This window comes from Westerdykella ornata (genome assembly GCF_010094085.1).
Source record: "Westerdykella ornata strain CBS 379.55 unplaced genomic scaffold EI97scaffold_13, whole genome shotgun sequence".
In the NCBI taxonomy this organism is placed as follows: Eukaryota; Fungi; Ascomycota; class Dothideomycetes; order Pleosporales; family Sporormiaceae; genus Westerdykella; species Westerdykella ornata.
The window spans coordinates 64,716-79,514 of record NW_022986863.1 but is presented as its reverse complement, the minus strand read 5'-3'; the positions used below and the strand labels follow the sequence as shown (position 1 = coordinate 79,514).

Below are 14,799 nucleotides of genomic sequence, written 5' to 3'. Positions count from 1 at the left end.
CTACGCTACTTCACCGCCATGTTCCAAACTTTGCTAAACCGCACTATGTCCACTTCGCTCCTACAGCACTCAATCTCCTACCGTCTTTTCCCTTCACTTCCCTTGCCTTCTCTTTGCTTTGCTCTATATAAATTCCTCCTCTCCTCTATCCCCTCAGCTTCTCTTCGTACACCACCTGCTTTCCTATAAACCTAAAATGGTCCACTGCACCACAGCATGTGCTACAAGAAAAGATATTCGAATAGAAAGAAGTTATAGAGACCTGCATGGACTCGCTCGCGCGATAGATTTGAGAATGCCTAGGCTGGCTGGATGAAGGGGATAGATGCAGCGGATGAAGACGTGTCGGAGTTTGATTTGCAGAGGAAGGGAGAGTGAAGATGATAGTGAAGATGATTATAATATAGCGATTCTGTTTGTCCACTTCCCTACCCTCTCCAACTATCGAAAGCGATTATTCATAGACTTCTAAAAAATAGAGTCTCGCCTATGTTTTCAAAACTCCGTCTAACTGCTCTTATAGTAACCATCCTCCTCCTTCTCTCCCTCCCCCTTGCCTTCTCTTTGCTTTGCTCTATATAAACTCCCCCTCCCCGCTTCCTACCCCTTCTTCTCCGTACACCACTCTCCTTTTCTATAAACCTAAAAAACATTGGCTGCAACGGAATGTGCGCTCCACAGAAAAGATCGCAGAGGCGTATGGAGACCTGCGTGGATTCGCTCGCACGATAGATTTGAGGATGGCTACGTTGGCCGGGTAGATAGATGTGGTGGATGCCCGTGAAGATGCTGCGTGGCTCGAATTGCGGAGGGAGGAAGGGTGATGATAATAACGATAACGATGATGAAGATGATGATAATAACCATGGCCAGATGATGATAATGATGCTAATTACCTACCTGCCCCCTACAAACCTCAAAAGCGATCATTCACGCATTTCCAAAACTTCTCGCCCATATTCTCGAAACTCTTCCTAACCGCTCTCATGTTGCCACCCCTTCCTCCGCTTTCCCCATCCTTCATCACATCCTTCTCATCCTCCCCCCTCTCCTCCCCTCCCTTTCTACTGCTATATAAACCTCCCTCCTAACCCTCCCCATCTCCTTCCTTTCCTTTCCTTTCCTCCACAACATCCTCATCTTCCTAAAAGGACTGAAAATACAAGAAGATCCGTTCGATGTGCGAGAGGCTAAACAGTCCCACCAAAGATGATACCTACGCAGCCCGTGCTTTACGCCTCCAATATAGAAAGGAAATTTACCAGCCATGGAAACGATGCAGTATCGCTCGCTCACTCCCTCTGTGTCGAGCCTTCCAGACCAAAATGGAGCCGGATCTATATATAGATGATCTACTCCGTACTCAAGACCGCAAAACGGAAGCCTGGCGCCAACAGTTCATATCCGGCACGCAAGAACCCAAAGACCAAGTACGTCAATTTCCTAGGCGCATACACTTTACTTCTCCAGAAATGAGGATAGATAGAAAAATTTACCAGCAGCGGAAATGATGCGGTACCGCTCGCCCGCCCGCTCGCTCGATGCGAGTCCAGTCTCCGACCTTCTCTCGGAAAAGAGATAATAACGACGATAATAATTATAATAATAATAATAATAATAATCACCCTTACTCTGCCGTTCGTCTCTCTCCCACTTCTCTCTTCCTGTACATACGTATATGCTTCTGTAGGACAAAAAAGTCGCCAGGGGCGAATAGTGGTAGGCACGACGACGACGACGACGACGACGATGATGACAATGATAGACAGCGATGAAGGAAGAAGATAACCATCACTATCTTTTACCCACACCGCATTACTACTACTAAAAGCCCTATCTACTGTGTTCAACAGACGTGAGAAACAAGACGATGAAGTACTTACTCCGTACCAAAGGAAATCGAACCCCCCAGTCCCTCACCTAACTGTCCCTTATCCCATTCCTCCTCTAACCGTCCCTCATCCTATTCCTCCAGTCTCCCCAACTGCTGCACTACCACTCCCACTGCCACTACCACTGCCACTCCCACTCCCACTGCCACTCCCACTTCCACAACCCCCATTAACCATCGATCCCCTTCTGACCAAAGAAGCTAGCTGACAGAAACCTCACTCCACTCCATTTCCCTCCCCCTCCCCCTTACCCCCCTCTCTCCTCCTTCCCCTAACAGAGGCACTAACAACAAACACAAAAACACCCCCCTCTCTACACATCACCAGCAAATCAAATCAACAACAAGAGGCAAAAAGAAATTTCAATGACTCTTTTCCCGCAGGTCTACCCACTACTACTTCTACCACTACTTCTACTTCTACCACACCACTACCACACCTACCCAACCCATCGCCCGCTCACCACCGAACCACCACCCACCGAACCACCACCCACCCACCCAAGAAAAGCCAACCATCAACATACATAAGAAACCCCTCCTCCGCCATCCGCCAGCGTCAAACCAAACCAAACCAGACAGACAGAAAGGAAACGGACAAGACCACTCCCATCAACCAGTCGTCCAGTCCAGAGTCTAATTAATACAAAGCGAGCGGGCAGGCCAGGTCCAAATCACACACCTCCACACCTTCACACCTCTCATCCCACAGCAAAAAACCAGTAATAGGAAGGGGGGGAATTATGACATCGACACCTTTCCCCCGGGGGATATAATAGTAGTAGTCTTCCCCGCAACATTAACGAAAGAGCTCAAAAACACCCCCATTCACCCTGGTCAAGCCGAGAGAGCCAAAGGCCAGTAACCGGCAACCGGCAACCCACAGAAAAGCCACCCTGTTTCTTTTCCAACGCCCAATGCGCCAAGTAAATGCAATGGTGCAGGCCGCTAGGAATGGAAAAGTATACGAATATGATACTGTACAGGAAGGAAGAAAAAAAAAGACCGAAGGAAATGTACATCTATTTGGGGGCGGGGCCAACAGATGCCGACTACGCGGACGACTTTCCTTCCGACTTCGCCGACGAGTCTCCCGCAAATGGACCGACCGCGAAATCCGGAGTCGTTTCCGGGTTCTGGCTTGGGGGTCCACGGTATTCTGATGGATCGGGCGCAAGGATCGGGTCGGACGACTTGGTCGCGGGATGCACTTCGATACCCTCTTGGGCTTCCAGGTCGGAGCGTTTGCCGGTGCGGGCAAACTTTAAAGACTGATTGTCCTCGCCTCCCGGATCAATCGGTGACCAGCCCGCGACGCTGCCAGCCACGATGCCAGCCATCACGGTAGCTGGGCCGAAGGCCGAGTTGGATCGGGAGCGTCCACGGCGTCTGCTCCTGGAATCGGGAGTTGGGGGCGCCGAGACTCCCTCTCCATCAGCCGCGCCGTTACTCGGTGTACCGGGGAGCGAATAGCTGGACCGGGACCTGGAGAATATCTCGCGAGGATGCTGCACCTTGAACTTGAGGTTGCTAAGACGCCCGCCGCGCACCTTCTTGATGAAGGCGAGTTCCTCACGAACCTCAAGGAGGCCTTGGTTCCATTGGAAGTCGTCGGAGACCACCAATTCCGGAGTACGCTTCCTCTTCATGAATTCGGGAATGCAACGTGCGACCAGTTCATCGGGAATGAGACGGATGATAGCACCAACCACAAGGGACAGGGCTCCCAGTGCTATGGAGTAGCCCCACAATGGGCCATTGATCCGGGTGACGGAGAATGCGGAGCCACCAACGAAGACAATCATGGTTTGTCCACCAACCATGATCAGGAAGATGATGGCGAAGAAGAGGTTGTGCGTGATTCCTTCGAAGATGTTGAAACGGTTGTCCAGACGGCGATTGTTGAGAGCGTTGAAGATTTGCATCCAGACGAATGTGTTGAACACAAACGTTGGCATCATGGCCCTCTCGCGCTCCGAGTGATAGGAGAGGATGTCCTCTCCGGCATAGAAGATGATGAAAGTGACTACTAGCTGATAGATGGACTGTCCGATGATCATCTTCCACATCCTGAGCGTAATCAGTGGTGCCGATTTGGGCTCCGGTTTCCTGTCCAGTAAACTCCTCGTAGGAGGGTCCGTGGCAAGCGCCAAGGCAGCAAATGTGTCCATGATAAGGTTCACCCAGAGCAGTTGCACAGCCTTGAGCACAGACGACTGGTCGCCACTGCTAACTGCGGTGACAAAGGTGAGGATGACGGCGGTGATGTTGACGGTGATCTGGAACTGGAGGAACTTCTTGACAGCATCGTTGACTGCTCGGCCCCAGAGGAGAGCCTTGACGATGGAAGCGAAGTTGTCGTCCATGAGAATGATGGCGGACGCCTCCTTTGCAACTTCTGTTCCGGCGATGCCCATGGAGAAACCTACGTCTGCGGTTTTGAGGGCAGGCGCATCGTTGGTACCGTCTCCCGTAACGGCCACAGTCTCGCCAAGCTCCTTGAGGCGTTTGACGAGCCTGCGCTTGTCCTCCGGACTGGAACGAGCGAGCACGCAGAGCTTGGGAATGACGGCATCCATTTCCCGCTTCGACAGTTTTCTGAAGGCAGGTCCTTCCAAAACAAGGCCCCCAGGAACCAGAATACCGCAATCTTCGGAGATAGCCTTGGCGGTCATGACGTTATCGCCCGTAACCATGCGAACAAACACTCCAGCATTTTGGCAATCCTTCACGGCCTGCCGAACACCCTCACGGAGGGGATCCTGGATGCCGACAATGGCTAGGGATGTCATGTTCCTGAATACGTCTTCGAAGACGGCTTGTGACGGGTCATCCTCGGCCTTCCGGGCTTCCTTCGGTGGCCAGCTCTCAAAATCACGGTACACGAGACCAATGGTTCGAAGAGAGCGAGAGGCATAGGTGGTGATGACTGTTTCGAGCGTGTCCCGATGGTCCTTGGAGAGGGGTATGTCAGCCAGCTCCTTGGTCGGATCGGAGACGATACGTTCGCATTTCCGAAGGAGGATTTCAGACGCTCCCTTCACGTAAAGCCTATATCGACCGTCACCTAGCCTCTCTACAACAGCCGAGCACTTGATCGAGGAATCGAAGGGCACAATCTGGACAATATTCGCGTTGGACCGCTCGGTGCTAAGTGAGCCCATACCAAGATGGTCCCGAGCAAAGCCGAGAAGCGCAGTCTCGGTCTTTGAGCCAATAAATGGGTCGGGGCCGCCCTGCTCGCCCTCAAAGGCGGTGGTGTTGAGAACAATGGACCTCCGTAGCACCTCCTTGACGTCCTTGCTAAGAGTGGAGACGAATTCAGAAGGGGAGACATCGTCATAACTATCCACTGGCGAGTCTGGTTGTTTGCCCTTAGCACCATCGTCGACAGGCTCGGCCGGCGTCCTTTCATTGAGTTTACGGTCTCCGAAGCGCAGAGCAGTTCCTAGAGTGCCAGCCACGACCGTCATTTTGTTCGTCGTGAGGGTTCCTGTCTTGTCCGAACAGATTGTCGTAGCATTCCCCATGGTCTCGCAAGATCGTAGCAATCGCACCAGGTTGTTGTCCTTCAACATGCGAGTGGTAGCGAAAGCCAGCGCCAGCGTCACTGCCAGAGGCAGGCCTTCCGGAACAGCAACGACCACCACGGTGATGGCTACGATGAGGATATCGAGGAACTTCTGGCCCTTGTCGGCTGCACTCGCGTCGCTATTCCTCAGACCGACCAAGAATTCAATGAAAAGCACAACGAAGAGGAGCAAGGCGGAAGCGCCACCCAGCTTTGCAATGTACTCTGCAAGGACATTCAGCTTGGACTGTAGAGGCGTGACTTCGTTGTCTTCGCGCAGAGACATCATTGTCTTCCCATAAAACGAGTTTACACCGGTGGCGGTAACGAGGAATGTCCCCACGCCTTCGGAAACCTTTGCGCCTGACATGATGAAGGGATCCACCTTTTTCAGGTTCTGGTGGTTTTCAATGGCGCGGAACGCCTCATCGGCAGGCATCTTCTTCATCAAATCCGATTCGCCAGTAGCAGAGGATTCGTCGCATTTGACTCCGTGGCCCTGGATGAGGACGCCATCAACAGGCACCATGTCTCCGGGCTCCAGGTGGACAACGTCGCCAACCAAGACATCATAGACGGATATTTCGCGAGTCTTGCCTGACCGTATGACCTTGACACTGCGATCCTCCTTTTTCCGATTCAGCTTGACAAACTGGCGCTCCTTTTGCCAGTCGTTGAGAGCGCCAACAACGACTACAATGATGATGGCTACGGTGATGGCCACTCCTTCCACCCACTCGACCTTGGCACCGTCTTCGGGATCGTGTTGAGCGCCAAACGTCTGGTACAGACCAAGCGCAAGCGAGATGATGGCGGCGGCGGTAAGCAGGATAAGGACCTTGTCGTTGTACGCTATCCAGGCGAGCTGGAAGATGCTCTTGGGTTTTCGGACCGGCAAGCGATTGTCGCTGAAGATGCGCTTGCGATCTGAGAATGAATTGTCCCCGTGATGGATGGGTTCGGTGGCGGCGTGGCTCACGCCCATGTCTGGGTTCGACTTGGAAGGTCCGTGGGATCGTCTATGCGTGGTCGCCTCATCGAATGATATGGTGCCGTCCAGGTGCTGTTCATCAACGCTCAAGCCGGCATTTCTGTCGGTGCGAAGACCAGCTTCCAGGCCATCGAGGCCTCCCAGAGCGTAGAAGGCGGCCAAGCTTTTCGGGTTCACCATCTTGCCTAGGTGACCGGGTGTAAAAGCAAATTTGTTGTTCTCCCTCTCGAAATCCTCCTCTGTGCCAGGATCGGGCTTCAATGCGTCCTTGTCGTTCAGGATGTCGTGAGTGCTCGCTTCTCCTCGCAGGGTCTCGCCTTGAGAAGAGGCCATGTAGGTGGCGCTAGATGTGCTTTCGGCATTCTCCGGAGTCGAGTCGAGGGAGTTGCCTCTTGATCGTGGTGCTCCCGGAACCGAGAGGAAATTGTGAGGGTTGCCCACTTGGGCGGTTGGTGAAGAGACATTGTGAGGGGAGGTTGGCCGACTCTCCTTGCTGTCGAAGGATGCCGTCGCCCGTAGCTCCGTCGGCGGTTGGATTGTCTGTGGTGATACATCTGCGTGGTCGTCGCGGTGGTGCTGTTGAGGTGTAGACTCATTGTCCCTCAGGGGCACCGAGTCTCCCATATCCTGGGTGTTTTGATTGACGGCAGATGTGTCGATTGTGATGGTGGGGGCGCGCTGCCTTCGTGCAGGAGCATCAGAGGGTGCACCCCGTGTGCCGTCGTCTTTATTGGGATCGGCCATAGGGAAGCCTGGAGGCGGTTCGGCACCGGTCTACGTAAGGGGGTTGAGGCTGTGCCTGGGGATGGAGGCGCGTTGAGAGACGTGCTGATGAGGCGCCTCGCCGGTGTCCTACCAGTAACCAGACATGGGCTAGGATGCGGAATGATACTTGTAAGGGCACCGAAAGAGTGGCCGCGGGGGGGCGAGTGAGGAGGCGGAGTCGATTGTCGATGGAGCTAGGAATTTGGATTTGTTTCCAGGGGGACCGGGGGGAGGCAACAGAACCAGGCGGCTAGAGCAAACTCAGTCGTCAGCAAACGCAAACGGCAAGAGTTGAGAAGGAGCCAGCCGTGGACGGCAAGCAGAGTGAAGGAGGCGGTGCAAGAAGGCCAGCTCTATTCCATTCTTCCCCCATGGAATTGAGTCGTCACGGGTACCTCACCTATGCCGTGTCGATGGGCCGGAGACAGAGACTCGTGGAGACAGTCTAGTATTGGCCGGCACGCGGGCGCGTGGAAAAGGGAGAAGTCAATTTACGCAGTATGACGGTGTCGCGGAGGTCGTGGAGTGGCAGTGCAGGCCGCTGGGCATGATCGGCCGAATGCGACGCCAAAGTGAAAAGCCGCCGAAGGATGCGAACCAGATGGGTCGCAATCGCGATGGGGGAGTGGAAGTCGAGATCTGGAGGCGTCAAAAGGGTGCAATCGAGGGTCGACAGCAAATATGAGAAGTGAGGTCCCCTGGGGGATCTTGTTTTCCCCGAAAATGGGAGAGGGCCAGACAGTCCCAGGAGGATCAGCATCGAGGCAGTGCTCTGGGCGCTTTCTTGGCACTCAAAAGGCGCTAAGCCGTTGGGGTACTAGCCGACTTTGAATGCTTGGCGCACGACGTCCAATTGATCGCAGGCCAATTTATTCGCCGGCAGCAATACAGTACTCATCTCTCTCCCTCATGAGCTTCTGCTTCAGGACTTCGCAGCTTTTACCCTCGAGACGCCTCGGTTTCGCGTCATCCATGACCTCAAACGTGGCCGCTGGCCGTTTTGCTTCACCCTGTTGGCTTCTTTGCATCTCGCCGGCCCGGCAACAGAATGGCCCGCCCGTCCTTCGCCCAGGGCGGCCAACGAGATGAGGCCAAGCCGGAGCGCACTCGAGGCGTACCACCACCGAAACCACTGAGATCTCGTCGGGGTTGCTGAGAACTCGCTGTCTTTGCCGCCGACATGACGGCCCGTTTTCTTGCCTTTGGTGGCACTTGTGATTCAAGATGAGGATGCCGAGCCGCGCGCGACGAGTATCGCACGTGAAGTCGTTTAGCCACTACAGTACTTGTACACAGTACACAGTAGATATCTGTCATGGCCCTGAATGCTTCACCCTTGCATTATTGCCATTGCGTCGGCGGCGGCTTGGCATAGGGAATCCAAGACTACAACACCATGAGTTGTGAATATCGGCAATACTCGTTCGGACGTCTTGGTGTTGGTTGTTATATCGCTCCATCAGTACTGGTACGCCATACATCACCATATCTAGCTACACCCAATGTCCAGCCACATGAGTGCAACCACAGTGGAGAAATGCCATGTCTCCCGACATCGGCACCTCCCCTCGGTCTACAGAATACCTCGTACAGATCGCATCATAGTATACGAAGGTGCGACTACTTTACGAGTACGGGCTGCAGTCTTCGGATCCCGCTTAACCAGCACACCTCCCAGCTTCCCGAGATCTGCAAACGTGCAGATGATGCTGCCGACTACAGCACCAAGTGGCAGAGATGAGAAATCCCACAGTCCAGCATTCCAATTGACCTGCTCTGCACCCTCAAGGCTGTTTCCCTTTCCCTCTAGCCGGATTCGTCCACGTCATCGACGCAACTCCCGACGGCCTGGAGGTTCTCGTACAGTATGCAGCCAAGGAATACGTCACAGGTGCGTTGGAGAGAAGGAGCGGGGGTCAACCCGAGATCCCCGCGGACGAGAACACCGACCTTTTGAGGTGGAATAGATATGGAAAATTCAGTCACGCCTCCTAATAACATATCTCTACTAGAGCTTGTAGCTCTGGGTATCGACTACACAGGAGTATGTAACTGGCGCAGCACCAATAATAACTCCCAGTTACCTGCGTAGGTAGAATGCTGGGATATCATTGACGAATCATCCGCAGCCGACGCTGAGCATGCGCCTTACCAGGCGACTATCCATACCATTCATCAACCACTCAGTGCCAGGCCCTGTTTCATACATGGCAAAACCGCAGAATATCTATCCTATTGTCGAACCACCAAATTGCCTAGGGGATTTATTCTTACGCTTCGGTCCCCAAGCTCCATGGGAGATTTACCCATGGCAGAATGCAACTACTTGTAGAAGAGGAGCAGTCAACAGAGGCAACCGTACGGATACTGTTAGTTATTTTCGCTCCCCGAAACCCCAATCCTCGTAAACACAAATCCCATCCCCACACTCGCACTTCCCATCCCATAGCGTATCCTAGGTAGGGCTGCCCTCTGCCGCCTCGCCTTCCTAAACAGCTCGTAACCGGCCCCCACGACGACATCCTTACTTCGAGTCTTCAACCCCGTAGTCCTACTTTTGGTACCTGCATAACCGCCCCCAACCCATCCATGGATGTATCAGTATGGAACTGTGTGCCGAACCGATCTACGGCGCGTGTCCTTTCCTTCTCGTTGTCCTATCGAACGCAGCACAGACCCCCAAAAACAGCTAGCCGAGGGTTCATAGCAAATATACACAGTACACTTTGAAACACCACCTACATCTGCAGGCTGTACATGTTTCCACGATTAGACCGAATAGTCTAAATATACATGTACAGATTTAAATCGACAATGCACAGGTAGTAGGACCCTTTGCCTCCATTGACATACTATGGTACTCAAGAAGGCAGGCTGCCCAAGGGCCAATTGCAAGCGGAGAGGTGTAAACAACGCTGTCATTTCACAGCAGCCTTAGTACTGTGACCAACCAGTTGATTCAATAGCATAAACTTCGGCCAAGCGCATTTCCTTGTTTCCCATCCCATCATCCTGGTGCTAAAACTCTCGTCTTCACCTTTTTCGCCTCTCCCTCCTGCGCCCAGGAAGGCTGTGTATTCCTCCCATTCCCATTCCTATGCCATCCGCCTTACCTTCTTGCTGCAGCCGGCCTTGCGGAATGGCGTCCGACGAGTCCTGATAGGTACTCAGCGCACTATACAGCACTACATACCCAAACTCTGCTGTATGCTCAGGCGCAGCCTAGACGCTAATACCGCACATGTCGCCCGGGCGTACGCACCCCGCCTCGCAAACCCATCGCACTTCTCCACACTTACTTACGTTACCCATCTTTCCCAATCCGGAACCTCTACACCGCCATCACCATCACCATGACCAACCATCAAACATTGCTGTATCTCAGCACGGGGCAGCAGCGTATAACCAAGCACATTCTTCAACATCTCCGCATATCCACGCCCATCGCAGAACCCCACCACCAAATCCCCCCATTCCCCACATTCCCCGACCCTCCAATCGCAACTTCCTCTTCGGTCCGACGAGGCTGCCCGTGGGAATCCCGATGGATCTACTCTACAATCGACTTGGCGAAGGGGGCTGTGCAAATACACTGCATGTGAATTATTCCAATTCTGCGAGGCTAGAGATCATGAACTGTACGGAGTAGTGTGTACAGAACCCGAGATGCACTTCCGTGGAAAATGCCGAGTATACGCTTTTTCGAATTGGAATTTGGAATTGGGCCGGAGGAGTGAAGTGGGTACGCGTGGATGCGGATGCGCATACGGATGTGGATGTGCGTGGTGAGATGAGATGGGATGAGATGAGATGAGATGAGATGATGCGGGCTGTACTCTGTTAATCGGTACCCCACCTCGATACCTACATACCTAGGTAGTACGACGCCAGACATACGCACCTGGGCACTAAGCAATAGGCACTACGCGAGGAAGGCCCGCGTACGCGTATGAGGAGGGGCCCAGCAGTGAGCAACGAGATATGGGACGCGCAAGCGTGACGAAGCGCGGAGTGTAGAAATGGACCGGTCAGGGGTGAGAAGGACTGGGAGTGGAGTACGGGAGTGGAGGTAGTAGGGATTTATTTGAGCTTCAGAGGTTCATGATTACTGTCTTGGAGCAACTGTAGAGGCGTCATAGCAGCAAGGAGTAGTTTCTTTGGATTCTTAATACTGCGCAGTGGCTTCCTTGGATCGATATCACCCTCATTTCATCGCCCACCGCTACTCAGTTCCCTAACCCTGATCGTCTGACCCAAGAAGTCGACTTCCTTCGTCCTCACCCTGCTGTTCCTCTTCAGCGGGCCGCTTCTTCAGATTCGGCAGCTTGATGGGGAACACTAGAACGTTTACGATGACGAAGACAAAGATGGCGGAGATGAAGGTTAATCTCAGGCTGCGGGCATAGGCATTGATTACTGTAGAAGTTAGTTGCGCCTGCATCACAGACAGAGAGTAAGGAAAAGAGGAGGAAAACTGGTTGACGCCATACCTTGTCCCTGCTGCACGGGTCTCAAGTCATGAATAGCTTTGACGGATTTGCGTACGCGCAATATAACCTTTGCTCCCATTAGCCCCATCCTTCCACAACAACATTCATTCATTTTACAGCGATGAGAATTGAAACTTACCTCCGCTTTATCGCTCCCCTCGACAAACCTCTCCAGATACACCCCCAGCGCATTCTGCAGCACAACACTGCTCGCGCTCACGCCCATCACGACCCCAAGACTCCGCCACAGGGTGAGCGTACTCGTCATCACCGCCTGGTCCTCCTGGCTGCTCGTCGCCAGCACCGCCAGGCTCGTCGCCGGAAACGACAATCCCTGGCCGATACTCGCGGGACCGAGGAAGATGGTGGCCAGCCAGGTAGGTATCGAGTCCCACATGAGGGATAAGCAGATGGCGCCGAGCAGCGTGCTGAGCGAGCCCACGACGATGAGCCACTTCATGCGGCCCGTGGCGGCCATGATGAAGCCGGCCGAGACGCCGCAGATGGTGAGGGCGACGGTGGGCCCCGCGAGACGGAACCCGGAGACGGAAGGGGATTCGAGCTTGACGGCTTGGAAGTACAAGGGGGCGTTGAAGATGATGGTGTTGAAGCCTAGCTGGGCGAAGAAGTTGTGGAAGACGAGGTTGCCGCGGGGAGCGCTGTGGAGCATCCCCAGTGGCATGACGGGTCGTGCGGCGCGGGATTCGACGTAGAGAAGGATGGTGAAGGCGATGACGGCGATGACGAGGGAGGTTATTACTAGGGGGTGCTTCCAGGGGTAGACGTTGCCTCCGAGGTTGAGGCCTAAGATCAAGAACGCCACGGAGCCAGCTAGCAGAATCGAGCCGGCGATGTCGAAGCCTTTCATGGCGTGTCGGATGCCTTTGCCGGCGCGGGCTGCGAGGTTGGGACCCAAGGTGGAAGGAGTGGTGAAGAGCCCGTTCACGAAGAGGAGGAGGATGACGGGGATCTGGATGGCAAACGTCATGCGCCAGCCGATGGTGTCGCAGAGGAAGCCTCCGAAGGCGGCGCCGGCGGCAGAACCTCCGCCGTAGAAGAGGTTGATGTAGGCTTGGTAAGTGCCCCTGACTTCGATGCCGACGAGGTCGTTGGTCATGATGTTGCCTGTGAAGCATAAGTATCGTGGCTGTTTAAGGAGAGAGATAGGAATTACCCATTGCTAACACACCGGCAGCACCAAGGCCACAGAATGCTCTGGCTGCGATGAAGCTGCCGATACTCTGCGCCAGGGCACACCACGCAGTCGTTGCTCCGAGAAATAGTAGGCCAGAGAGGTACAATGGACGCCTGCCGATGGTATCCGATACTCTACCAAAGAGGGGCTGAAAGGACGTCGAAGTAAGTAGAAACGCTGTAGAGAGCCAGGACGCCGAATTGGATGCATGGAAATAGGAGGTGATGACTGGATGGCTCGAAGCCATCAGCGTCGAATCAAACATTGCAATCTTGTAATCGTCAGTGTCCATTCGCAGAGCTGATTTACCAAAAGTTGAACCTACAAAGTAGCCAAGCAATATACCACCATATACAAACCTAAACCTAGGCTTCGTGATGCCTTCTAGAATACCATTCTCCTGAAACCGAGTCGGTTCCTGCCGCTCCTCAATTGTACTCGGGTCCTCATCTGGGGCCAGCCAATGGCTATGTGAATAGCTTCTTCTTTTGGCCAGCACTGGAAACGTGGGAATGTCAAGAGCTCCCTGTCCAAGCTCTCCTATCGCGGTGTCATCCGCGTAGTCGCGGCCGGGAGAGACAGATGCATGCCCATGATGTTCACCTCGCGGTCGGGAGTCGTCGGGGTCAGAGTTGGAGGCAAGTAAAGGGGTGCGCTCAGATGGGTGACTGCCATTATTTGGCTTGGGCGCAACCATGCCTGGTCGACTGTGGAGCAGTCGCCAAAATCCAAGATTTGATGTAATGTAGAGCAAGTGACGTCCATAAGCACGTCAAGGATGGCAGAATTCAGAGGTTCATGCAGTGACAAAGCTCGGAATCGTTTCCGAGAGACTAACCATTTTAAGTTAGAGAAAGCAGTTTGGCCGAGGCGATGAGAGGGGAGCATTTACAAGCATTTACAAGCATTTACACCTCGTCATCTGTATTTCCTACTTATATTCCCGTATTGTACTCTCTGAAAATGAAGGTACCCCTGCGGATAGCCATTCTCGAGTGCGACACTCCCCTGGACGGAACCCGAGCCAAGTATGGCGGCTATGGTGGCGTGTTCAAAGCTCTTCTTTCCCGAGCGGCAGATGCGTTAGAGGACCCAGACATTTCCTCCAAAAATGCATTTGAATTCAGCATCTACGACGTTGTAAACAAGCAGGAATACCCCGACTTGGAGAACATAGATGCTGTTCTCCTTACCGGCTCAAGTCTGTATCATCTTCATAGGCAATATGAGCCAGGCTAACAATGGCAGAACACAACTCATTCGATGACCACCCTTGGATCTTGAAACTGATGGATTTCGTGAAGATGGTACTTCAGCAAGATCGCGTTCGCATGATCGGTGTCTGCTTCGGTCACCAGATCATTGGTCGTGCTTCTGGTGTCAAGGTCGGACGAAGTGATGATGGGTGGGAGATTTCGGTTCTACCAGTGCAATTGACCGAAAAGGGCAAAGAGTTATTCGGACAAGACACTCTGGTAAGTCCTCGTGCTCTGTCTCGTACTAATTCCACTAACTGTCCTGCAGAACATCCACCAAATGCACCGAGACATTGTGTTCGAGTATCCCAAGGAAGTGGAGAAGTTGGGCGCCTCTCCTCGCTGCCTGGTGCAAGGAATGTATGTCAAGGGCAAGTTCATCACTATCCAGGGTCATCCAGAGTTCAACGACGAGATTGTGAGCGAGATCCTGAGGAACAGAAATGCTCAGGGGATTTTCGACGATGTGCAGTACAAGGAGGCTATGGATAGGGTCAAGAATCCTCACGATGGAATCGCGGTTGCAAAGGGATTCCTGCGGTTTTTGCTGGAAGACTGAGCTGGAGTGACAGGTTCAAGATATCACCGCTATCATTATTCTGTATACTGTGTAGTAGATGAATGCAGGAGGTTGCAACCA

The 14,799-nt window shown here is 53.4% G+C and overlaps 5 protein-coding genes across 5 annotated transcripts; 3 read left to right on the top strand and 2 right to left on the bottom strand.

The window, feature by feature from the left end:
• Window positions 1-2,737: 2,737 nt before the first annotated feature.
• Window positions 2,738-7,430, bottom strand: EI97DRAFT_64269 (calcium-translocating P-type ATPase). The gene has a single exon (XM_033802983.1). The coding sequence runs from the start codon at window positions 7,195-7,197 to the stop codon at window positions 2,944-2,946; it is 4,254 nt and encodes a 1,417-aa protein (XP_033653104.1). The 5' UTR covers window positions 7,198-7,430; the 3' UTR covers window positions 2,738-2,943.
• Window positions 7,431-8,628: 1,198 nt separating this feature from the next.
• EI97DRAFT_64236 (uncharacterized protein) lies at window positions 8,629-9,272 on the top strand. Its single transcript, XM_033802982.1, has one exon. It carries the CDS (start codon window positions 8,721-8,723, stop codon window positions 9,183-9,185), a length of 465 nt encoding a protein of 154 aa, XP_033653103.1. The 5' UTR covers window positions 8,629-8,720; the 3' UTR covers window positions 9,186-9,272.
• A 1,059-nt stretch (window positions 9,273-10,331) lies between these two features.
• On the top strand, window positions 10,332-11,198 carry EI97DRAFT_433969 (uncharacterized protein). Its single transcript, XM_033798505.1, has one exon. The coding sequence runs from the start codon at window positions 10,460-10,462 to the stop codon at window positions 10,865-10,867; it is 408 nt and encodes a 135-aa protein (XP_033653102.1). The 5' UTR covers window positions 10,332-10,459; the 3' UTR covers window positions 10,868-11,198.
• Window positions 11,199-11,282: 84 nt separating this feature from the next.
• On the bottom strand, window positions 11,283-13,665 carry EI97DRAFT_433967 (MFS general substrate transporter). The gene is made up of 5 exons (XM_033798504.1): window positions 13,229-13,665; window positions 12,883-13,174; window positions 11,848-12,833; window positions 11,709-11,775; window positions 11,283-11,634 (listed from the first exon to the last, which is right to left on the bottom strand). The coding sequence occupies exons 1-5, from the start codon at window positions 13,598-13,600 to the stop codon at window positions 11,453-11,455; spliced, it is 1,899 nt and encodes a 632-aa protein (XP_033653101.1). The 5' UTR covers window positions 13,601-13,665; the 3' UTR covers window positions 11,283-11,452.
• Window positions 13,666-13,866: 201 nt separating this feature from the next.
• Window positions 13,867-14,718, top strand: EI97DRAFT_379054 (class I glutamine amidotransferase-like protein; the record flags this gene model as incomplete). The annotated part of the gene is made up of 3 exons (XM_033795691.1): window positions 13,867-14,104; window positions 14,152-14,378; window positions 14,428-14,718. 3 exons carry the CDS (start codon window positions 13,867-13,869, stop codon window positions 14,716-14,718), a joined length of 756 nt encoding a protein of 251 aa, XP_033653100.1.
• Between the last annotated feature and the right edge of the window lie 81 nt (window positions 14,719-14,799).